This window comes from Epinephelus fuscoguttatus, linkage group LG20 (assembly GCF_011397635.1).
Source record: "Epinephelus fuscoguttatus linkage group LG20, E.fuscoguttatus.final_Chr_v1".
Taxonomy (NCBI): Eukaryota; Metazoa; Chordata; class Actinopteri; order Perciformes; family Serranidae; genus Epinephelus; species Epinephelus fuscoguttatus.
In genome coordinates, this window is record NC_064771.1 from 26,351,127 (window position 1) to 26,376,032 (window position 24,906).

Genomic DNA, 24,906 nt, shown 5'->3' on the forward strand with positions numbered 1-24,906 from the left:
GAGGTGGACTTATGGATTTACCCCCCAGGCACAGGTGCAATAAGACACACTCCACTTTTTAATGATTTTAGAGCAACTGCATCACATCTTTATTGCTCCTGTAAAACAACAACAGCATGCACTTGCCTTGCGATCAATAAATAATAGTTATATTATAAGTATATTCATGTATCGAATTTTAGTGGAACCCTAGCATGACAATCTGATTAATTGCATTTTTTTTCTGCGCTGTCTCATTTGCATGGTGGGTCCAGTGGGTCATGATATAGTATATTTAAGGTTCTGTTTTAATGTGTAAAGATTTTTGTTTCATTTAACTCATCCCATACTCATCTTTGAGTATCAATGTTATTACATTTAAATGCATATGGAATTTTGCAGATAGCAACACTTTACGCGGATAGTCTGCCTACAGAAAGTTTATCGAGTATTTGTCACATTTTAACAGCGTATTTTTTGAGATTTCGAAATTAAATTGTTTTGATTTATTTTGTAGATGTTAGTAGGGATGGGTCACGATTTTCGAATAGTCGTTTTAATTTGGAAAAATCGATTTTTTTTTAATGCGACCATTACTATTCGCCATCTTATTTCCCCCCTTTATTTGACATGCAATTCAGCTCCTAACCGCACGAGGGCAGTATAGGATTGCTACAGCGGTGTGAGATGGGCTACCAGCTAGTTTGATGCTCTTCTACAAACAGGAGAAACATACAGAGACTACTGCAGTCATCAAAAAGTTCCGTGTGGAACAACTTCGACAAAATAAACGAAAATGAGGTGCAGTGCAAACTCTGTGAGGCAAAGCTTGCGTATCACAAGTCTACAACAAGTATCCACAGTCATTTGAGAGTGAGGCATGCAGGAGGTGGCGAGGGACCGTACGGCTGGGCTCAGCGGCGTGACACGTCTGCAGCGCGAGTCCCGTAGCAGCTCGCTCCCCTGTTAATCAATTACAGTGGCTCCACTGGCAACGGCAGCGGTGCGACAACCCCCGTCTGTCGCGCGACAACTCTCTATTTTACGCGGCTCTTCTATTTTTGTCACGCTACACTCCCCTGCGCGACCCTCCAGCAGATAAAAACTACATGAAATAGTGTGCTAAATGAGCACAATGTGTTTTTAAATGAATAAACCATTATCAGAGGTGATATGTGATGATTTTTGAACAGTTGAATTGTTGAATCTCAACTAATAAGCTGTTGAAATGTTACAAATACTTGATAACCTATCTGTAAGTGCACTATCTAATTAAAGTGTTACCTTGCATACATTTGCCCTGTTATTATATATAATAATTAAGTGAAAATTAAGTTGTTTTATGGGTGAGTTCAGGTTAGAAAAGTAATATATAAATTGACAGTTTATGTTTGTGCATTTTAAAAGGTGATTGATCCACAGATAGTTGATGTATTTTTATATAATTTTTGTTGCATTCTTTTTTATTTCTCTCCCAGAGACTATTGATGTTGTTTCACATTTTCATTTGAGTTCTCCGCAGAAAATTACCTTTGTGGAAATTTTTGAGTCACAGCTCCAATAATGTTTTCACTGAGACAAATTGAAGAGAATAAAAATTAAGATCATATTGAGATCAGATTGTGCGCTGTCGGTACCCTCTGCCAGCAAAGGCCGTCATCCTGTACTCAAACAACTCAAAGCCTCCATGACATAGCAGTGTGGATCACTTGTTTTTGCACAGGAGGAGTGTTTCACCCTTCCTGGATTAAATGGCATAGTGACCACGTGACGCTTTCTTTGTGCTTGTGTAATATCCATTGTAATGAGACAGCAAATTCATATTTCATCAGGCCTGGAGCTAATAGAGAGAAAGAGGGAGTCATTTTTGTCCCTTTTGGTCATTCCCCCTCCTCCTCCTCATCTTTCTCTATCCGCCTGTGTCAGTTTTCTCTCCTCCAGAGACGGGCGGAGGCTTTCAGTCGACATCTCTCCAGAGACCGACGTGCCATTTCCCCACTGGCTTAATTAGAGGCTTAAAACAATGCTCTGTTTATGGGGCAACCCTTCACTACTAGAGCAAACATCAATTTTTGCTTCTCTGCTGTCAGACGCTAAAGTGAGATGAATTATCAGAGAGATGCGAGCTACAGAGCGGCGTATGATGGATCTGGCCCTGCCCTCTAATAACCGCTTTTTCATTTCCGCTAAGATTCTGCCTCATTTGCCCTCGAGCTTAAGATGGATATGGAGGCAGGGTTTCGGAAATCTGCAGCTTCTGGACACAGTGATAGATATCAATAGTAAAGTTTCTGTTTATTGTTGTTTAGCTTGAGAAACTGTTTGCGTAGATAAATGCTTGAGATTGATGACAGCTCAAGTGGTGGGCCATTAAATGATTGACTTCCACAAACATCTCGAGCATCTTTCAGATGCTTCATCATTTCCAGTGGAAGCTCAATAGTCGATCTATAAAATTGTGGGTTCATGGTTTGCTTGTGTCATTTGCATTTGAGGTCATGACCTTTGCCTCAAATTGCCCCCATTGATCCCTCCAAGACAAACACTCAACATGGCACCCTGTTTTAGAAATTCAATTTATATGTCTGTGTCTGTCTCTCTCTCTCAGGCACGAAGGGATGCTCGATTATGAGACTTTTAGCAAAGGGTAGTGTACATTATAATGTTATAATTAACAGTTTAATTGTTAACTGACAATAAGAATTTTGACCGATTAATACTACCAGTTAAACAGTTAAAAATATATATTAAATATAACAAACTGGCACTACTATTCAGTGCTTCACACGAACTCTAGGCACAGACGGAGCACCAGAATACCAGGCGCTTAAGCATTCATTGCGCTGGGTCTGAAAGTTTGCTTTCACTCGCCTCTGCAGCAGCTCGGTCGGATCGACTAATAAGTTATCAACCCTGTGACTCAAACTCTGCGAACGGCTGCTAAGAAAAAACAGGACTCATTAAGGGTTCTGCCTGTGCTGCTTTTACCAACCCACAAAAACGTTTGAATTTAAAGAGAGGACACAGGCGAACAAACACACACTTAGATCGACTCTGCTGTGAAACCTATCAGGAAACGATAGCCGTGGGATGCTAACAGTTAGCCCTGTCACTGTGTATGTGGGGCAGATGAACTCTCAATGTCCCCTGGCGTGGAGCTGACATGCCCTCAGCAGTTCATCAGAGCCTTATAGAGAAGTTAGCATGGTTCCAGATATTTAGTCTTGTTGATTGTTTGATTGGTATCAAGAGTCAAATCTTCTGTCTACTGGCAGAATTTGCATCATAGATGAGGTTGTGTCACTCTTGTTGTGTGATTTCATTCAAATAAATTCAGCCTTCGCATTAGTATACAAACAATTCCTGACAAGCAGGAGGCATCACACAGTCAAACTTTAAGTAACCTTGTGTATTCAAAGCTATAAAAGGAGTTGTGTCACGATTTCTTAACCTCCTCCTTTCTGTTTTTGTTTCCTGTGTCTTTGTTTGTTTTGGTTTTCAGTTGTTGTTGTCAGGCAGGCAGCTGAAGGGTATTTTCTGGTTCTCTCTCTCTGTACTACCACCCCTCTCTGCAGCTCCTCAGTGTGTCACATACCTCCGTCGCCCACACCAAAATCAGAATTGATAGGCCTGCTTGTGACTAGTGAGAGAGAGAGACTTCTTATTTTTTTTCTCCACTGAACCCTTCTTTTCTTTGCCTGCTTTATTTGATTTCCTACCATCCTTTCTTACTGCTTGGGAAAAAAATAAAATAAACTCGTCGTCATGGTGACACCACCGGGGTTTATCCCAGCGATAAAAGTGGAGAGATGAGCCATGAGAGGACAGGCTGGCCTTTGAGTTCTCCAGGCTCACACCAGACGCCGCTGGTCACTCTGATGGACCTGTGGAGTCAGCTGTATGACAGCGAAGGCTATCACACCGCGCTGCTTTGCACTTATCAAGTTAGAGCTGCAGACCTCAGAGCAGCGCACCTGAACCTTTCCATTTGCCGTCATGCCCCTACATCTCTATTTCTCACATTAGCCCTTAACAGCTGGTGTGGCATGTGTTCCTGTTCTGCATCTAGAGCTTAATCGCTGCACAGTAAAATGTCTGAATCCCTTTGCTGGGAGAGATTCTCTGTATCTTTTACTTTGAGACCACGTCAAGCAGGGAATATGGCAGCTAGATCCCTAACCTGTATTTTATAGCCATCATGATTTACCAGCTGACCCTACTGCCTGTAGCAGCAATTACATTTGTTTGGAGGCTTAAGATTCATTCATGAGCATTCATCACAGCAAAAAATCAATAGTAACATTGGCATATGTATGCCTGTGTTGTTGGCAGTCTTGATTGAACGTTGGGAATAAGCTGAAGGGGCTTATGCTACTGTAAGCAGTGCTGGAGCCTTATGGCGAGTCCCACACTTGAGGCTTACAGCATGTAGAGTTTGCTCTGAAGGCTCCTTCTCTTGGGGATTCATTCACGGCTGAGGAGAGAGAAAGAGTGAGCGAGCGTGGGATACCCTCCAGCTGATCAAGTCTGTGTGGGGAGGGGAGATGCTGCAGCAGATGCCAATGACTTCTAAAGACTGCTGCCTGCTTTGAAGCCCTTGCTCCTTTTATTAATAAAGTGACTGCCCAATGTGAGGGGAATTGCAGCAGCCAGCACCCGTCCCCTCCCGCCAGTTAGACGCGTGGATCTGGGAAATTAGAGTTTGAATGAAGAAAGATGGTTTGGACATCCTCAAACGGATTCTTGAATAATGGTGCTCTTGGCAGGGAACTATACATCAAATCTCCCCCCAGCAAGACCAGTGCCACTTTATCAGTTTTCCATACGCATGCGATCAAGTAACGCTGTCTTTTGTTCTGCGGATAAGAGAATAAGATGTTAGAGAAGTGTGACAGAACCCGCCTCTTTACACACTCAATACACACTTGTCTCTTTGGTACTTTCTAATCAGGCTCTGTCTAAATTTGTTCTCCGTCTTTTAATGCTGAAGAACTGAGGCTTACATGCCCTCACAGATGAAAGCGTCTTGCCCTCTGTGCTTTAGAAAAACATTTCCATATTAATATAACATGAGTCACACTGAAGCATTACTGAGAGGGAAGTGAAGCAGTCATCAGCTCCACGTAGCATAACAAAGAAAAAGTGAAGGCAAGATGAATAATAGATGGTTGACATTAGTGATTGTTTTGGTGTCTTTTACATAATTATGGGCAATATTTTAGCAATACTGTGAGATACTGATATCTTTTAAAGGCTGTGTTACAGTAAAATTATGTAATTTTCTGAACTTAATTGTGGTCAGAATACAATATTGTTGCAATAACCATATCAAGGTATTTGGTCAAAAATATTATAATGTGATCTTCTCCAGTGTCCAGCCCTAATATATATATTTAAACATTTCTTTCTTTCTTTAAATGTACACATGTAATGTATATAAAAAAAAAAGATATATATTTACAAAAAATAACAACAATGAGCTTGGTGAATAGTAAGAAAATAGTGCAGTGGTGCAGAGTGCAAAGGGTGCTGGAATAAATTTGAAATAAAATGATGAATGTAACATTATTGTTAGAGCTGATGTGGTAATTGCCATACATATTAACAATAATAATTAACCTTTGTCTAAAGATAATACCATCTGCTGTACTGAAAACTAAGCAAACAATTACCACAAGGACACCAGGGAAAAAAAGAATATATAACAGATTTGGAGAGAGGGGTCAGGTGAGGGAAAAGTGTGTAAGTAAGTGTGTGTGTGTGTGTGTGTGTGTGTGTGTGTGTTCAGCATCGTTTCTGCTCTGCTGTGTTTTGGCGGGTCAGGCCTAATTACAGCTCAAGGAGAGATTCTCCAGCGAAACAGAATGCCTTGTGAGGATTAACTACCATGAAGCAGCTGAGTTATATCTGTCGCATGAGGGCTACATTAACAGAGTCCTCACTGCACGGAGGTAGTCCCTGTCCAGATTAAAGTTCCAACCTGGGGTTTGTTCAGGTGATTAGTTATGGAGTAATACTTGCTTGTGGAAGAGAGGTTGGCATTCAGTAATAAAATCTCACTTCTGCTTAAAATACACGTCTGCTTTCTTTAATTCCTTAAATTTTATTTTACAGATGACATGAATAAAGATAAACTTTTCACTTTGTAAAAGCTCAGTACCAGAGCTGACCCGTTACCCGTCATTACGCCAAAGTCAAAACCGCACCCGTTAATAAAAGTCCCTCGACCTCACCTGCACCCGTGACTAACACACACAGTCTACACTCAGTCACATTAAGCTGGGTTCTCCATTCTTGAATAACAAATCCAGCGGAGGACAAGTCTCTTTCTCTGGCTGCACTCAAAGGCAGGCTGGCAAACACATCCAGTCACTGCCAGGTTAGGAAACATTTTAACATGCTCCTTGCGCCACCATGAAATTTCAAAAGGATCCTCCTTGGTTTTCTTGAACTCAAAGTAGACTGCCACCTCATCCACAGGCTGCAAAGTTTCACCCTTCAGTCCTCCACATAGGTGACAAATGTGACGATTGGGTCAAAGGTGCAACTTGTGTCACTGACTTTTAAAGATAAAAGGAATTGCGGCTGGACAGTAGTGATTTAGATGTCAAAATATTACTCATTTTCCTGTGTATCTGTCATTGGGTAAAGGCAGTCAGAGATTGAAATAAATCAGTTAAGAAATATGTCTTTGGAGAGATATCAAATTGGCAAACTTTCCTTTTGGACTTTTTCTTTACTTTGATATATCAGTTTCTCAAAGGTATTTGTTTTTGTTAGCTGCATCTTAATGCTTTTCAGACCATAGACTTATTCATCTGCATGTGCTCTCATGCATCCTGTAACAAAGCAGGTTTAATTACTTTCTCTTATCTTTGGTGCATTTCTTTGATCAGCTAGTTAAGGTAAAGCTGTCGGGGAGTATTCCAATAACAATACTGTATGTTCTTCTTCTTCAAAAGTATTTATGCAAATTCTGTAATGTGTTGTTTAGATTTTTAATTAGCAGTACATCTTTGTTCGTCCAGTGAATACACTTTCAGCGGTATCTCCATCTGTGTCTTTCTACTTTTCTTTTGTTCTAGTATGAGTCTCTTGGTAGCTGATTCTCATGATTCTCTGTATGAATCCCGTACTTGAGTCATCCATTCCTGTGAATTTCTCATACAACCTAACTGCCAGCCTTAATGGGTCTCTTCACACCAAAAAACAAAAATACATATTTTTCCTCTTACCTGTAGTGTTTTTGATCAATCTAGCTGTTTTGATGTGAGTTGCTGAGTGTTGGAGATATCGGTCAGAGAGATGTCTGCCTTCTCTTCACAATAATGGAAGTAGATGGCACTCAGGTTGTGGTACTTAAAAAAGAACTCAACAGCAGTATCTCTTTCCGGAAATCATGACCTGGTTACTCAAAATAATCCACAGACCTCACTAGGCTTGTCACGATACTGGAATTTCAGTAGTCGATACCAATACCAGTGAATTTCCACGATTCTCGATACTCATTCGATACCACGATAAAAATCAAAAAACAGAACTCATGTATTTCTAAATTCACTACTTTATTAAAACTGTTTCAAACTTTGAAGTATTTAAGCCCACTAGCAAGTACTAGTAGCCGCCCCTATAAATGTAGTAAGCTGGCTCTCAAACTCAAATAATGTAACGTATATTTTGGGATAAGTATAACATAACACAAATGAAGGTAAATCGAAACTCACTCACCTTGAATTATTTAAACAAGTCAGGGTGTCTGTCTTTTAAGTGTTTAGCCAGGTTTGAAGTGTTTTCTCCTTAGGAGTCTGGAAACTTCGGAGGCACCATTTGCACACTGGTTTTTGTAAGTTTATAATTACTCCACTTTCATATGCCTCAAACAAGACAAGCCGAGGTGGTGTGGCTCCAGTAGCACTTGTAGAAGCCATTGTTTCTAGCAAAAACGATGGAGAGCAGGCGTTCATCTTCGGCACTCATCCTCGGCACAGACTGACACGCATATACTGCCCCTGTCAGTTCCAACAGGAGTCGGCACGGCCCACTGAGGGCAAAGTTGTATCCGGTACTTACGGTACCAAAAAAACCAAAGAGGCACAGACGTATTTTTTGCGTGTTGGCATAAACTTGGAACCGAAGTATTGGTTCTCATGGCAATCCTAGAACTCACGTAGCACTTCTTAGCTAGCTAACGTTACAGTCAGCCGAAACGGACACATTAATGTTTACATCTTCCACTGTTAAGACCACGAGCCCCTTGTTCATGAGGAGATGATGCAAACTTCCTTCTGCACGGTGACATGGTTGAAAGAAAATAGCTCCTACATGAAACTGCTCGCATCAAGGTCTGTGGATTATCTTGAGTAATGAGATCATGATTTCTAGAAAGAGACATTGCTGTTGAGTTTTTCAAATGGTTCTGTGAGCACCACAAGCTGAGTGCCATCTAGTTCCATTATTTTTCAGAGAAGACATCTTTACGGCTGATATCTTCAACACTTGGCAACTCAAACCAAACAGTTTGATTAATGGATAGCACTACAGGTAAGAGAAGAATATGTATTTTAGATTTTTGAGTCAACTGTCCCTTTAAACAGTACAAACTCAATCCATTCTAGTCAGGCAATAGTCAGACAGGGCTCCTCCAAAATATGTCAATACATTCCCATTTCTTTTCTCCAGTATGTCTCGGCCTTTGTCCAGACACATCACTGGCAGCAACATCTTCTCTCCACCCAGCCTACCACACATTTGCCTTCCCTTATCTGCTCTCCGCAGCACATGTACACAGAGCCAGGATAGCGCACTGTAAAGTAGAGACAGCACTTTAGGGACCTCACAGGCATTATAATCAGTGGAGACAAAGAGCTGGGGAGTGGAGGCCAGCAGGTTAATGAGATCAGCCACTGAGCGAGGGCACCTACCTTTTCAAACCTGGGAGGCCAGGCCATCTTCAGTATTCAGATCCAATCAACTCAGCGAGTCGGTATCCATCAAAATCACAGGCACGGAGTCATTCTATCCTCAGCTTTCAATTTGAACTTGATTGTGAATTGAACGCACTTCTTTCTCTTCTCCAGGGGAGCTTCGTGGCCAGCATGACTGCCACACTGAGGCAGATGGACGACTATCATTATGCTCATCTGATCAACACCTTTGGCAAGATAAGGAGTGATGTGGTGGTGAGTACACCCTACCAGTGTGTCCTTGTCTATTAGATGAGACACTTCAGGCTACATGGCCATGTAATAACTTAAATTGCAGGCTGTTTGTTCGGTATCATTTTGCTCTGTCTTTCCTAGAAATCAAAAGTTAGATCAGAGCTGTTACGAAAATGTTTTTCCTCCACAATAATGTATGAAATTGAATTTCTGTTAGTGCTCGCTCTCAGGCTGCTTCATGCGCAGCATGCTCTTGATGATAGTAACTCCTAAGGGAAGCAGATCACTCATTGCAGCCAACAAGTTGTGGAGGAGGGATAAATCTCATTGATGTTATGGATTTCAGCTCTGAATAATTCCTCCCTCAAAGCGGTATTTCTGGAGTATCTGCTGCCAGATTAGCATTATGTTACTGTACTCTGACAAGTGGGGGAATCCCACTGTTTGCTTTTATCCCAACAAACAACTTTCTGAGCCCCATAGCAAGGACAAGGATCTGATTTATATTACAGGTAAAGCTTCATAATCCAAGTAGACAGATTCTGGCATCACTCACTTCACATACTGCTTTTTTTGGGGGGGTATTAGTGCTGGGGTAGGCAGTTTTATTGTGGGCAAAAATCCCATAATAAACTTTAAGCATATTGTTATCCTACTGGACTGAGTGTCCACTAGACTTCTGCACCTCCTCTTGGCTCCGTTTTCAGGATTCATATAATCTAAACCATGGCAGGAGGCTTTGGCCAATCACAGGTCATTTTAGAGAGACGGCATTCTAATTGGCTGTTCTACAAATGCAGATGTGCATGCACGTCCCTTCGCGTAATGAAAACCAGATTCAAGTGGGGACAAACATGCAGAGAACGGCCTCGATCACACAGAAACCATTTTGCAACCTGCAAAACGTGAGGCGCGCCACACTGCCTTTTTTTTTTTTTTTTTTTTTTTAATTGAATGCCACTAGTTAAAAAAAAAGCTTGCTGCGCCTTTTTATTGTTGCCAGGCAACCACAGACTCACCAGCTTATTCTAACCTTCCTGTGTATTATTTTAGTTATTTGACAGTAATTAGTATGTAGTCTCTAAAATGTTGAGGCAGAGGGTACTTGCTGTAGCTCTGGTTGAGGGTCAGAGGCTGTCAGTAAATAGTTAGTTGGGCACAGGGAAACAGAGATCTGTGTGGGTACATGAGACCCTAAAAAAGAGGGTGGATCATGGGGAGTACCACCAGTTGGTCCAGGAGCTTCTCCTCCATGATGGCTGTTTCCAGGCATATTTTAGGATGACTCAGGGGCAGTTTGACAACCTGCTGTCTATCACTGGGCCGTATAGCTCTGGGTATCCAGCAACTGCTACCACCAGTTTCTCCTCCATTGTTTACCAACTGTAAACTTGTTGTCGTGACCACCACAGAAGACCCGCCTCTCAAATCATCAGATTGGACAATGGGGAAAAAGATGATGAAAAAAGAGATGACGTGAGGCATTTTTCCGCTTTTAGTTAAAGTTTTTTCAACTCGAGGAGTTCAGAGTGCTACGGCCAAAATGCCAGGCGCTCAGAGAGTAGAAACGTGAGGCGTGTCGCAATACAAAAACCGTGAGCAAAAGCTTCATTCTCATTAAAATCAATTACAAAAGCCGCCCCCAGCTGGCAAAACACTCTCTGTGTGATCGGGCCAAAGTTGCTATTCCAGCATTAGCAACAACTGCCTACACTGCAGAGCAATTCAAAAAAGGAAGACTTATTTAAAAAAGAGAGTCTGACAATAAACAACGTGAAATATGTGTCAGTATCACGAAAGCGTTTCAGAGATGGACAGAAATGTTGCTCCTAGTCTAGCTTTCCGCTAACCACAGCCAAAAGCTCACGGCTGTGGCTTCATGTTCACGTTTATGTAGCTAACGTTGGCTAGAGCCTCCAATCACAGTGTGTCCTCTGCCTCAGTCCCTGCTGCTACAGACCACTTGGCCAGGTAGCTGTTGAGACTGACCCCAGTCAGCAGCTGCATTAACCCGAATCCAGCCAGCTCAAACACCAGCTCTCAGGGACAAGACAGCCCTGACTTCCTGCCAGATCAGCAAAGTTTCTCTAAAAAAAACAAAAACAAAACAACAATAAATGGGAAACACCATGTTACTGTGTGAAATGTGCATGAGCCTGTGGTCGTCTGGTGGGAGGGGCTTAGGACAGTGAGGGTAGAGCTGCAGGATGAGGGTGTATTTTTAAATTCTGCTTTGTTTTCTGCCCACACCTGCTTTAAATGAATGATTGTCCCAGTGAGGATTTTCAGAATTGATGAGATAATCACTTATTTGAACTTATGGATGTTTGATTGAGCTTGTGTATGCGGACGTCCTCCTCAGTCCAAAAATCAGCACTTATTTATCTACATGTTTTTATCGAAGCATTAGTAATATTCTTTGAGGTGACTGTAATATGAAATCAACATGAACGGAACTCTCTGACCTTCATGATTGTTACGCAGAGCCTGTTTGAGGCTGCCTGTCTAGTTCCCACAGCAGGATAAACAATCACTGTGATGAAGCTGGATCTTCCCACAGATTTATTGTTCCTGAAGCTGGCGTGGGCCATATCCACATTTCAGAGCTGGCTGCTGCCCAAAGGACTTTGTTGTTTTGCAGTTGTTCTCTAAACACGCCACCACAAAGCACAGGGATTCATCCAGGAGTGAAACATCTACAGCCAGAAATAGACTTACATGCATATTTATGTTTTTGGTATTTAGCTGAAATTCACATTAAGAGAAAGCTATTGTAGGTGTGACAATAAAATAACAAGAAGAAAGTTGATGACTTTAAGGAGGGAGACTTTCAAGCCCTGTTGCCATAGAGAAGGTAGAGCTGAGCATCTATTAGTAGTATAACTGAACCTAGTTATCAAGTTGTCATGTTATGCTTTAATAGCTGATAATTATGCATTCGGTTTGTTAACTAAATATCACAAGAATAGTTTTCCTGTGAGAAGTAAGCCAGCTGTATTCTCATCGTACTACAACATGTGAGCACATGCTGGATGATTGGTCTCAAGAACCACCTGCAAAAGGAAAATATATGTGTCACCTTGACCTTAAAAACTAATCTAAAAGCTGTTTCCGCCTGAAAGCCACAAACTCTAAACAGTTCATTTCAGATTGCTCTTATCTTGGAGGTGGGAAGAATAACAGTTTTCATTTTGAAAACTTTCTCTCTCTTGCAGGATTTCCTAATGGAAACATTTATCATGTTTAAAGATCTCATTGGGAAAAACGTCTACCCCTCAGACTGGGTCATAATGAACATGATGCAAAATAAGTAAGTACGACACCGCTGGACACACACACACATGCACGCTCCCAAAACACACACATAAAGCATGCTGCTTTAAACTCCCTACACTGTTGTTGCTAAGGAACAGCAGTCAGAAGTGGGTAAGGATATTTTCTAATGTGTTTCTCTCCATGCAAATATCGGCACAAGGCCTCAGCAGTGTAGCAATCAGATGAGCAGTCAGCGCAGCCGCAAACAATCACATGAATTATAGATGCTCGGGTATATGCTGCCTGCTAATCTCCAAACTTAGTCTCAGCATCTCTTTACTTTGTTGCTTGTTGTGCTGCCATGGCCTTCTGTTTTATTAATGTGAACCTTGCCTGATTCCATTTTTGTTGAAAATATAAAAAGAGTTGAAATGTGCTTTGCAGTTTAGGAGTTTAGTCAAGAGCTGTGCTTTTATGCACTTGTCAGATGAAGTTACAGCCATGAAAGTATTTAAAGGCGCTTTTGTGTTTGTTTTTTTTCTACTTCCATTTGTATCTTTTCAGAAGAGACATGGACCAGAATGAGTTGTAGTGCTCTATTATGCAATGGCACAGCAACAGCTTTCAGATATAACCTTAAGTCAGTCAGTCAATGAAGGAAGACGGTTTTGCATTCCCCAACACCATCCGTGCATTATTGAAACTGCTGGGTGTGTTTTGAACAGTGGTCAAAGGTACATGGCCACCGTGAAATTTAAATGTCTGTTTAAGTAACAGACCGATTTAGCATTGCACTCCTGTAACACTGTCACACTAATGATGGACTGTTAGAAAAGGGTCAACACCAGTGACGCAAAGCTAGACACTGTCTATTGTCATTCTTTTTCCTTGTTTAAATCTGGTGCCCATAGTACCCACAGTGCAACTCAACCATTGCAGGGTTGTGCCGACAGATGATGACTTTAGGGATCAGCGGTGGTTACAGCAGTCAGCAGTAGCCGATACCTTTGCCAATGTCAAGATGATGTTTGGCTCATGTATTATATTATCATTATTAGTGTAATCATTATAAGCAGTAGTATTAAATTAATATAAAATACAATTTGCCCCTTTATACTTTCACATCGGCATCCCCTGCATATAAGCGACACTTGCGTCACTAACATGCGCATGCACACACACACACACTCCGGCCAACCGAGAACATGGTGCTGTCCCTGGTAGTGAATCGAATGGAGAAGAGATTTGCCGCTTTTATATTGCTTTTTCAAGGCATGAATGTCACGGCATTATTCTGGCTTGCTGTTCTGTATTAAAAAGGGACAATCGCAAAATGGGGGGACAAAGTTGTCTCGTTTTTAAGCCAGCAACAGAGGTAGTAACAGCGCCGAATTGACATCTGTGTAAAAGGGACAACCGGTAGGAGGGGATGAGTGTGACGTTTTGAAGATGTGTTACAGTATGTGTGTGACCCACTACTGGGAGATTTATAGCGCAGCTGCAGCAGTTAGCAGGCAACTCAAAAAAGAAGAACAGCGCCCGAATTGTCCGCAAGTTTGAACGACAGTGAGCTTTAGGAGCTCTTTACCCTCCGAGCAAAGGATGAGACCAGCTGTCATATAACAGGGATGGTAAATGATTGTATTGCCATGTTGTTCCATTGTTATTCATTAGACAGCGCTGCCTGACGCAAATTATATATATATATCATACTAGAGGCTGATGCTGTCGTGTTACATGTCACGCCCATCGTGCTTCTTTTGCCTCAGGAACGCCAGCATGCTTTCTAAAGTCACACACTGGGATGGCTTCGTGCCTGCATTGTTTGATTCTGTGTAGAAAAGCTGGTGTAATAAAGGGACTTTGACGTAGCCTTATCATGGGTTAAAAAGGGCTATAGACAGAATATGGCGCTTTGGTTCAGAGAGAGATGGAAAAGACGGAGAAAGACGGATAAATGATCTGATCTTTTCTTTTTTTTTATGATTGACCTGATGCTGTCAGCTATTAAGTGTTGTTGTTGTTGTTGTTGTTGTTGTTGTTGTCAGTGGTTAAAATTGTTCATAAATTCTAGTATTTTGTGTTGTGTGATAATAGTAATTCCATCATGTGTTTGTTATCGTCCTGCCCGGCCATCGGATTGGGCACTGACAAACACACAGGGTGAGGACAAGCCGATCTGACTATTTAGTAGTTCGCCTAGCACAAGTGTGTTGTGCAGCAGTAGCTAATGTAGCCTTGAACCTTAAGCAGTTATGGAGGTCTGGTAACGTCACTTCTTTCTAACTTGACACCCCCAGATTTTTTCATTTTCAAACTTAAGCCCCAACAGACACTGACTTAAGTCGCATCACTTGAGGCAACATCAGATTTCACACACCTCCCTCTGGAACCAGAAAAGCTTTGTACAGCTTTTTTTAAATACACAGTCCCCAACACCAAACAGACTCTGATGTGAAAAATCAGTTGAGTTCCCCTTGAGTTGAACATGCCTCAGACAGAACAGAATGAGGAATAGCGAATTTTATATAACAAGGCTTTTACATCACAGTACCTGGACTTGTATCTGTTGGAGCGCGGCTTCAAAGTGGCCATTTGCGGCAGGTGCAGGGCTTACAGAGGGTGCCGCGAGTCGACTGTGAGCTATTTGACTCTCTGCCCACTCCTTCCAAAACCATTCTAACATCATCACCAGCTAGGATATTTGAATCGAGATTTCATTGCTACTCAATTTCTGTTCTATTGCTTTCATCAGTCCATTTGATTGCTACAAGCCAGATTCCTTTTGGATTTCACACCGCCACCCCTAAAAACATCATCAGCCACCTGGGTCACAATGCAAAGACACTGGTGATGATGCTCCCCTGTGCCCTGCAGGTGTGCAAATCACATCTGTTCTGCTATAGACAGAGCTGCGGAGTTGGAGTAAAAACATGCTGTTCTGACCCTCCCTAGTACACACACACACACACATACACACACACACTCACACACTCCCAACAGTTCCTTCTCAGATCCTGCTTGTAGTGTATGAAATGTATTATTTTTGACTCACAGACTAGAGGCCAATGTGTCATTTCTCATACCCCAGAAGAATCCTGCTCAGTCAAACCTCTTGTCTACTTGCACTTGTTTGTGACAGTCAGTAGATTAATTCTGCATTCTAGTCAGTGCATTCAGCCACTTGCTGAAGTTAAAGCATTGTTGAACTCAATGAAAAATAAGCCTGTCAAAGTCTGACTCATCTCACAGTCTTTATACTTCAGCCTGTTTGAATGCTGCAGGTGTCGGCTTTGCGACCAATTAGCAAAACTCTTCTGCTTTTTGTCATCTGTCAGAGTGTGTTTGATCGGTAGTTTCCCGCACCTCACAGGAAGAACCCAAGGTGACATGTTCATTCATCCCATGAGATAGCCATAAATGTTGTGCATAAACTATCTAAGGGCAGAGAAGCTGCGGCTGTATGTCACGCTCTTTGATTGCCAGAGCACAGGAGACTGATTTAACTTAAAAGCTTCACGTCTCAGAGGCTGTAGCATTAAACCAAGACCACCCCTTCAAACCTTAAGCTCATATATTTTTAAAGCTGTGTTAATTTCCATTTTTGGCCATTATTGCCTTATAAAACTGGTTTTGCTTATATAGCTATTATTGGATGTGGCCTATGTATACTTCCAGTCGACATGGAGCAGCATTAGAATTCAATAGAAGTCAAATATTTGTCATTTTAGCCTTGTTCTGAGAAAAATATTCAGGGCTTGCTGCACAAACACGGCTTAAGCCTCTTCTTCACCTGAGTCAGTGGTAACCTGGCATTCTAAATCCACCCTAATAGTTGCTCTGGTTGCACCATCTAGGCTTCGGTCTTCTTTTTTCACTAAGACTGGCTGTTAATCTTGCCTAATCAGGAGCAGGCGTTAAGTCGGAATCTTTGCTGTTTCTATATAGCCTGATAAGCCCCGTTTCCACCGAGCAGTACGTTACAGTTCAGTTCAGTATGCTTTTGAAAAGTTGTGGATGGTACCAGTGGAATCACCCATCACTTTAGTTTTTATATGACATACACTTTTAGTAATGAGTGGATCTTCAAGTGCTCATATTTATTATTTTTGACCGGATTATATGAACTGCATATATTCTAATCCTCACTTGGAGACCAAAAAAAAGCATCGTGGAGTGTCTCTCCTGTGGGCACTCAGCAACACCCTGAGCTTACCTGAGAAGGACTAAGTGCACAAACCCACTATTTATCCCATGGAGAGAGACTCTCACTGCAGCCTGTTTTACTTTGTTCTGAAAATGTCGGCGTGCAGCCTCGTTCTGTCGACGATAAACCAAGTGCAGACTTTATCTGTGTCACCGGTAATGAGGAAATACAGTGAGTGCTGGACAGAGCAGTGAGTGACAACAACCCCACCCACATTTAAGAGTACTGTTTGCAGTGGAAACACTAGGGTCTAGGTACCATGTCTGAAGGGTTACTGTTGGTTCCAAAGGTACCATACCGAAAATGTGTGGTGGAAACGGCTTTGATACACAAGACAAGTGGCACTAGTCTGGCACCAGACAATCAGAGATCTCTGGCTTCTGATAGTCTGGGGACACTCCTTTCTAAAGTGTGTTTAACACACCGGCGAAAACGGCCGGCAACAAAGCAACGCCTCTTGCATTTTTGAAAAGGACACACCCTCCTGGAAATGTGCGCTCCCCCTTTTCTCGTCCACAAGGACACAAACACAGAGAGCTTGAAAATGGATGCTGAGAGATTTAACTCTGTTTTATCAAACGTGTGCTCAGTCCACAAGATTGTGGAAATGAAGGACTTACAGTGACGTGAGCCATTTTGTACCACTACACGTGTTTCTAGTCGGACTATGTTTACGAGCACAAGAGTTCAGCGAGCCACCAAAGGACCACCCTGCAGATTTACTATTGGTTCTTCAACGTAGGGAGTTTTTTTAAACTCTGAAATTGTATCCGCCCATCTAAACACAAAATCAGGGAGAAAGGCATCAGTCTTTAGTTAAGCAAAGCGTCTAAAGACTGACTTGTGAGTCTAGAGTGGCACAAACAGCAACATTAGCTTTCCCACCAAAGTCTCTTTTTCATCTAGCTAACTTACGAACGTCTTGGCCCTCACCTTGTTGACAAACCGACCAAACAAACTCTCACTGGTGAAAAGTGCACTGCTAATGCCAGTTATCAAGCAAGCTAGCTAGCTGCTTAGCCACAGCACACGAAGCAGCAGCATATAAACTTACCTGCAAATGTCACTTTAGTCCATTCACATGCTTGTGTGGTACTTACTCTTTAACACTGCTGCTGACAACACACTGTCTGTCCATGAGTTGTAAGTTACGTCCAGGTTTGTACACTTTTTCTTGCCTTTTACATTACCTGTGGAGCTCCACCTGTCAGCTGCTGACAGTCAAACACAGATACGCCTCATATCTCGTATCTCAGCGTCTGTGAAATTTCTTTCTTTTCTATAATGCTTCGCAGTTGAGGCAATTTAAGACAGCAGGAGACTGTTAATAATGTGTCCTAGCAATGCATGCGTGGCTGAGTAATAGCCATAGTCGTGTGGGCATTCAAATGAATCTGCATCGCTAAGACTTGATGTAGTTAAGACTAGACTTACGTTTGGTTAGTGCAACCGACATTAAGTCTGTTTTAAAGGCTGGTATTTACAAAAGTCAACTTACAAGTTAGGACTTGGCTTATTAAGTTGTGCGACCCACTCCTGGCTCTTTAGATTTAGATGTTCAACTGTAATCAACAGCTACCTGTTAACTCTGTCTGTCCCATTAGTGCTGTGCAGGTAGTGTGGAGTGGGTTTATCAGAGCTTGTTGGCTGAAAACAGCTGCCTCCTGCTGCTGCTGGAAAAAGGATTAATCAGAGCAGAGAGACTGAACCATGCAGTGGCTGTGCCGTAAATCCAGGACAATTAGCTAAAAGATGTTAAAACCTCCACAGCTAAGGATAATTAAAGAGATGATTTTCTCTGTAGGTTCACCACTATAAGAGATGTAGTCATTTGATCCATTGTGAATATAAACATCTCGGTTAGTAGACCTTTATTATAACTGCTTGTTGCTGTTTTTGTCAAGTGCTTTAAAACATACATTTCTTACAGCATCAAGCACAGTTGTCACTTTTAAGAACTTTTTTAAATGTATTTGAAAGCCTCGTGAAGCATATTTGAATATCCCTCGGTCCTTCCTCAGAGTGTCCTGTTTCTGGGCAAACCACAAATGCCACATTCAGCACACAGATAGCCACCCGCAGCACCAGCAGACGGTTCTTTCATGTCCACACATTATGATAGCACCACTAATGAGATGGGCATCAGCAGTAGCAGAAGTCGTTTCCTCCCACTCCTTCTTCTCCACCCATCGCCTCTTACTTCCTCCAGGTTGTAAACTGATTTATGGGCTCTAATTGCCCCGGGGACAGCAGCATCAGGCTGGTTAGCCATTGACTTCCATTTCCGCCTGTGCCAACTGGCCACGGCTTAATAGTGACAGCTAACCGGCTGGAGAGATAGACTCACACTCGTTCTCCAAAGTGACAGGGAACAAGTTATGTCACCAAGGTCAAAGCACACAAAATTGCACAGTATTTTCTTTCTACAGACGTGTGAAGCTGATGCGTGTCAGGCTTTGAGGATCCTGACCTTGAGGTCCCACTTGTTGTTTTTGGCTTGTCTGGTGTTACGCAAGAGACCTAGATTTTGTTCACATTTGAAAGCATTTTAGCCATCTTTGTTGAAAATTCACAGAAAAATACCATACGAGGATTTCACTTGAAATGTCCCTTGTAAAAATTAAGTACTTAATGTAAGTATCAAACAATTAAAGCTCCTCCTTTAATGTGACAATATCGCAGAAGCTACAGGAAAGCAGATATGACATTCAGTGTGAATTTATTCTTGCCTTTTTAGAGGTACGAGTGCCCCGTAGGTAAACCTTGATTTTTGTTAAAGAGCGCTTACTGAATTAGCACAAGCTGGCATTTACTTAAGCACTACAGTTACTGTCGGTTTTCTCCCAGGGATGAAAAACCTCGCATCACATTTTTTACCAGACAACAGCTGCTGGCTGCTTTGTACAGTCAGCTTAATGTGCTCCCTTACAGATTTGCCTAGTAAACTTTTCAAGAGCTCCACACTCTTCAACCTCACACCCCGAGATATGCTGAATCACTGCATACTAAGTGCTCTCATCATCATCAATCTGAACAATGTTCATTGGCAATGTTCTCTTTTTTCCTTCCAGTCATAAGGCGAAGCATTTGAACAGCTGTTGATGTCGCAGGCACCAAAAGACTTAATTAACTGACTGAGTAAAAATGATGTTGATGATCAGCTGTAATTAGTTATTTAACAAATTGATGAAGTGTTGAGTCTTTAATTCCCCCGGTATAAAAGCTCAACACTTTAACCGCTTGTATTACTCTAACAAAAGGACACTTAACACATCAAGTAAATTTTGTTTGATAATCATGGTTGAATAGACATTTTAAAGCTTAAGAATCAAGTTTTAAAAGTTAGAATTCACTGTGTTATCCAGACAAAATACAGAGATAAACCCAGCAGCTGTTTTTATTATTTTCATCTTTGATCAACATGCAAAAGAATACATAACACGTCTTTTTCATGCCTTACAGGCTTATTAGGACACGTAATCAAACTCTTAATATTAGATTTGAGTTAACATCAGATGACCTTCTTGAAATCAGTTCATTTCCCCAAATGACACCAAAAGTTTCTTGCGGAGCTGTTAATTATGTGTAAGAATGGTAGATTGGGAGATGAATGGGGAGTTCTCAGAGAGCCCAGCGTGGCAGATGAAAAGATGAAAGCCCAGACGAGCTGAAGAAGCAGCTCTTTAACTCGATAACCCATGCCATCAGTCCCTCACAGACTCATTAGGAGAGGGTTTCTGAAGCTGGATGGCTGCCGTTTGGAGTTCTCTTCATGACTAATCCAGGACCTGGAGGGCAGCTCTGGAAGGCAGGAAGGAAGGAGGACTCACAGAGAGTGAAAAGACTGCCAATGATGTTGTGATCCTGCTTGCCCCTGTACAACCCACCACCCACCAAGATAAAAAAAAACAGTGCCTGTGGGCTTGTGGGTATCTGACTTGACATACTCTCCTTTTAAAGTGGAAACAGACAACTTTTACCCCCATAGCATTTCCAAGTGATATTATTGTTGGCACCGCTGTTGCAAAGACGACCACATTGCTTTACGTTTTCCTCACTGAGCAACTACCACAACACAGGACACACTGCATTTTGTTCTCCACAGTTGCTGCAGTTGTTCCATCATCTTTCATTTCCACTACTGGGCATAGTAACTGCAAGAACTTAGACTGATACTCCTTGGTACCTGGGGATAGCTACCAATAGCGACCAGATAAAACAAAGTGCTAGCCTCTTCCTGATATGGTTGCGCAATGGTTGATGCACTTCCTTTGTGCCTTAAATTGGGCACTTAACCTGATTTAAAATGTAATAAAACCCAAATTGTAATAACTTGACCCCTTACTGGCACTATGATAACACTTATCACTTAACAAGTATATATTTTGGGCGGGGCAACACAATGGTTTGAGTTGAAGGTGTGAGAAAGAATAGTGTCAGTAACATTGTTAACACTGTGCTACATTACAGAGAAATGCAAAACCGTACTAATGAACTTTCATTAATATAGGCCTATATTTTATCTACAAGTGCACGTCACACACTGAGCGAGCCGCCTGTTAATGACGCTGTGGGCTAATGGGCATGTAGCTACTTCCATGTTTCAGATGATACGTCATGTTTGTAGTCGACCAATGAAGATGAGTTTACATATCACCTTGGGTTCGTCCTTCACCTTCTCAAAATAATCCCACACTTTGGATTTCCTGCCCGACATGTTATTAACTAGCCTGTGGAATAACCACAGGTACCAGCCCTGGAAATTAGGGGCCGTACACAAGCTGCGTCTGAAAAGCCAGGCACTGGGCGTTACTCTTGTGCCTTTTTTATGCCATCTTTCAAGAGCACAGCGCCAGGTTGCATCTGAGGTTCCTAAGCAACCTTAACAAGCATCGTACAGCCTATGTACCTGAAATCCTGAGCTGATCTTCTTCCAGGTGTTGTTTATAAGTGTGTAAGCCTATTGTCTGTGGGACAGATGTAAATCTCTGGGTAGCCCTGCACTAACATGACCAACTTTTCCATATTTATCAGACTGAATATTTACAGAAGAAGGGAAAGATATCTGTCAGCTGTGATTGGTTTGTAACGTGACTCCTGTCTGACTGCTGAGCATGGCCTCTTCCTGTGTCTGTCCTTTCAAATTAAATTCCCACATGGTCCAGTCATATAGGTTTTGATTTATTTTGACAAGGCGCAGCTCCTAATAGAGTTTCACTTTTTTTTTTTTTGTCTTGTTTTGTTTTGTTTTTTCTGCGACTAAGAGACTAATGAAATCTTGCCAACTGATAACCTTTCTGGTCGACTAACATTTGTTGGACGATTAAGGGGGCAGCCCTAAATGTAAGGGTACAATTATACCAAGTATATATTAGTGTTAGTGTCATGTTAGCCACCTGAAAACACTAGCATTTTAAACTTATTACATGTAGGATTTACAGGACTGGTGTATTAGACTGCAGTTCAGCTTGGTATAAACATAAACTGATAGCTTAGTGTACATTTATGAAGTTTAATTATGAATTTCCAGTAAAAATGATTAAATGTAGCTACATAGATAATTGATGATAAGCCTTTTCAACAATCTACGCGTACTCATTTTAGTGCAAAATGCCAGTGCTTCTCAAGCCTCAGCTTTTTGGCATTGTGAGCTGCAAAGAACAGCTTGACCTTTACATGGCTTTCCTACTATGTTGCTTTGTTAATGTGATGACAGTTGTCCACTCGCTCTCTCTCTCTTGTGTGTGATTTGAGTGGTAATTCTGCAACAATGAGATTAACACACAGCTTTACTGAGGGACTGTGGGAGAGTCATGAAACATGCTTTGTGACTTATATCGCTGCATACTGCACTGCATCACCAGCTGCTGCTGTATGTCTGGGTATTTGTTTGCCAACATGCCAGTGTAGGTTAGACGTCTTACGTTAATCTTCCATCCCCATACATGCTCAACAAGCATTGATGTGAATGCCAAACACACCCCCTTTGCAGACTACTTGGAGCACACTACTTGGAATCTGTGTTCGTGTCTGTCACTCTGTGTGTATCTGCTTGAGGAGAAGCTCTTGTCCAGGCAAGTAATATTGTTTTGCCCATGGAATACAGTGCTCTTGAGTGGCTGTGATGGTATCGTGTCAGCTGGCCTTTAAATAGTGCCCCCCGAGGTGAGATAACATCTGATGTGATTTTTCTCAACATGGTTTTATCAAAGTCATTATCAAGAAGCAGCAGGGTGGCTTACTGTGTCGGAAAACTATCTGTCAACTGGACTGACCACACTGGAGCCCTGAGTGGAAGTATTCAGGTCATTGACTGCCACTCTACTTACTTACTTACTTACATACAAGTGTTAGAGGAAAATTGTACCAAGATCAAAGAACTGATTTTACAGAATTAGACTTCTTAAGTCCAGTCTTTTTCACTCTGCCCCCCAAGCTTTGTACCTGGCAGAACCTCTGTCAGCTTTCCCCTTTCCTGTTGTACTTAGGTATGCTATGTGCAAGGCTCATCTATGTTGACAAGAGAACAAAATGTTAAAGATGGTTGAGAGACGTGACATGTCACAGGGAATGTCACAATGTCCACAGTCACATTACACTCTTTACTGTCACATCTTTAGTTGACTAAGGTTAGCAAAATGCTAGCTAACTAGCTACATCAAGAGGAGTTAAAGTCCCCATGAAATGAAAAATACTTTTCCCCCATTTTAATCCTGTGTCCCTGTGTTAATCGATCATTTGTCTGTTTTTATATGCCAAATTTATGTCAAAAAATCTCTATTAGTGTAAAGGTAAGAGTATTTTTAACTCAAAATCCCTCTTCGTTTCCTGTTTGATGACTCATCCTGCACTGGGGGGCATTTACAAAAGAAACATCCAATCAAATAAGCCTTGGGGCAGCTAGTTAGCCACACCGGTCATATAAAACTGCACTTCACGGTTTGTGGGTATTAGTAGCTAACAGGCCCAACATGGAGAGAGATAGGAAGGGATTTGTGTTTGGATATCAGGGGGCAAAACCTTTGTTTCCATTTCCAAAATAATGTGGTGAAAGTCTTATTCATTCATCTCTTTATCGTCCTCCTCCTGATCTAACAGGTAGGGAGATCTGTGTCCAAACAGTTCTAAACTCTAAGCTTGCCCACGTTTTAGCTGTCCAATCTAGCCAGATCAAGACTAATGTTCTTTGTTTTATGGCATCTCTGTAAGGCTGCGTTTCACCTCGAAGTATCTCCATACAGTAAAGAGAGACAAACCTTGGGACAGCAACATGGTTTGTGGTCAGTAATACATTTATACAGTACATTTCTGATCCTCAGAAGGAAGATACATACCTGATAGTTCTGTTACCCTCTGTCTCCTACACAAAGAGTATGGCTTCCCCTTTTTTTTCATGAGACAGGAATGACGTAGCCTAAATTCACAGTTCTGCCTTAATGTTGTGAATATATCCTTCCATCGCATACTGTAGTCTTTGCTGTCAACTTCTTAAAGCAGCACCCAGTTAAACAGAACCAGTGTTGTCATGTTTCTTTTTGTCAAGCTTACTTGACCTACCAACTAAGGGGGACAGGATCGGTTAATTTCCCCTTTTAGATTTGATTCAGAACAATGCATCATGATTAATAAGATGATTATTTGTTGTGTGTGTGTGTGCAGTGAATTCTTAATCTGCAAAGTAGCTAGGAACTATTGATGACAAGTGACTGTTTCCCTGTTAAATATAGAGTAGTAGAAGTATAAAGGAGTGTGAAATGAAAATTAAGTACCTTGAATTTGCACCGTACTTGACTTTTTCACCCCTGTTTTTAGATGACTGACTTTATTTTCTTTTTTTGCTGGCATACAAGCAAAATACTTTTTTGTCTGCTGGGTTTTAAATAAGGATCACTTACTACACTGAGGCAGATGCTTCATTTGAGACCCAGTGAATATGCTGTAGCTATTTTTTGTCTTTCCTCTCTAAACAGAACTGACATGTTTGCTGAAACACTGGCTGAATGCTCCTTTCACTTTGATAACCCAATTACTTCTGTCTTTAGGTCAACAGTGTATCGGACCAAACGGCCCCATTTTATGAATGCATATCTAATGTTTATTTAATTTGGCATTCAAATCAGCATTGATACACAACATAAAATGGGCACCCAAGGTATGAATGTTAGTCCGCTAATATACTAAGACTAAATATATAATAACCTGTAATATGCTGGTTGTGAATGCTGTCGAGGGTATGAAACCAGGTAAACAGTTTCAAAGGATGAAACAAGGCTATATTTGTATCAAAAGATTGTCAGTGTGAACATT

At 41.6% G+C, this 24,906-nt stretch overlaps 1 protein-coding gene across 1 annotated transcript in view; it reads left to right on the plus strand.

Moving 5' to 3' along the window:
* Positions 1 to 24,906, plus strand: part of dock1 (dedicator of cytokinesis 1) — a 292,979-nt gene that overhangs the window by 191,826 nt on the left and 76,247 nt on the right. The window contains 2 exon segments of the mRNA XM_049564198.1: positions 9,057 to 9,158; positions 12,353 to 12,447. Coding sequence (XP_049420155.1) covers positions 9,057 to 9,158; positions 12,353 to 12,447 — 197 coding nt within the window.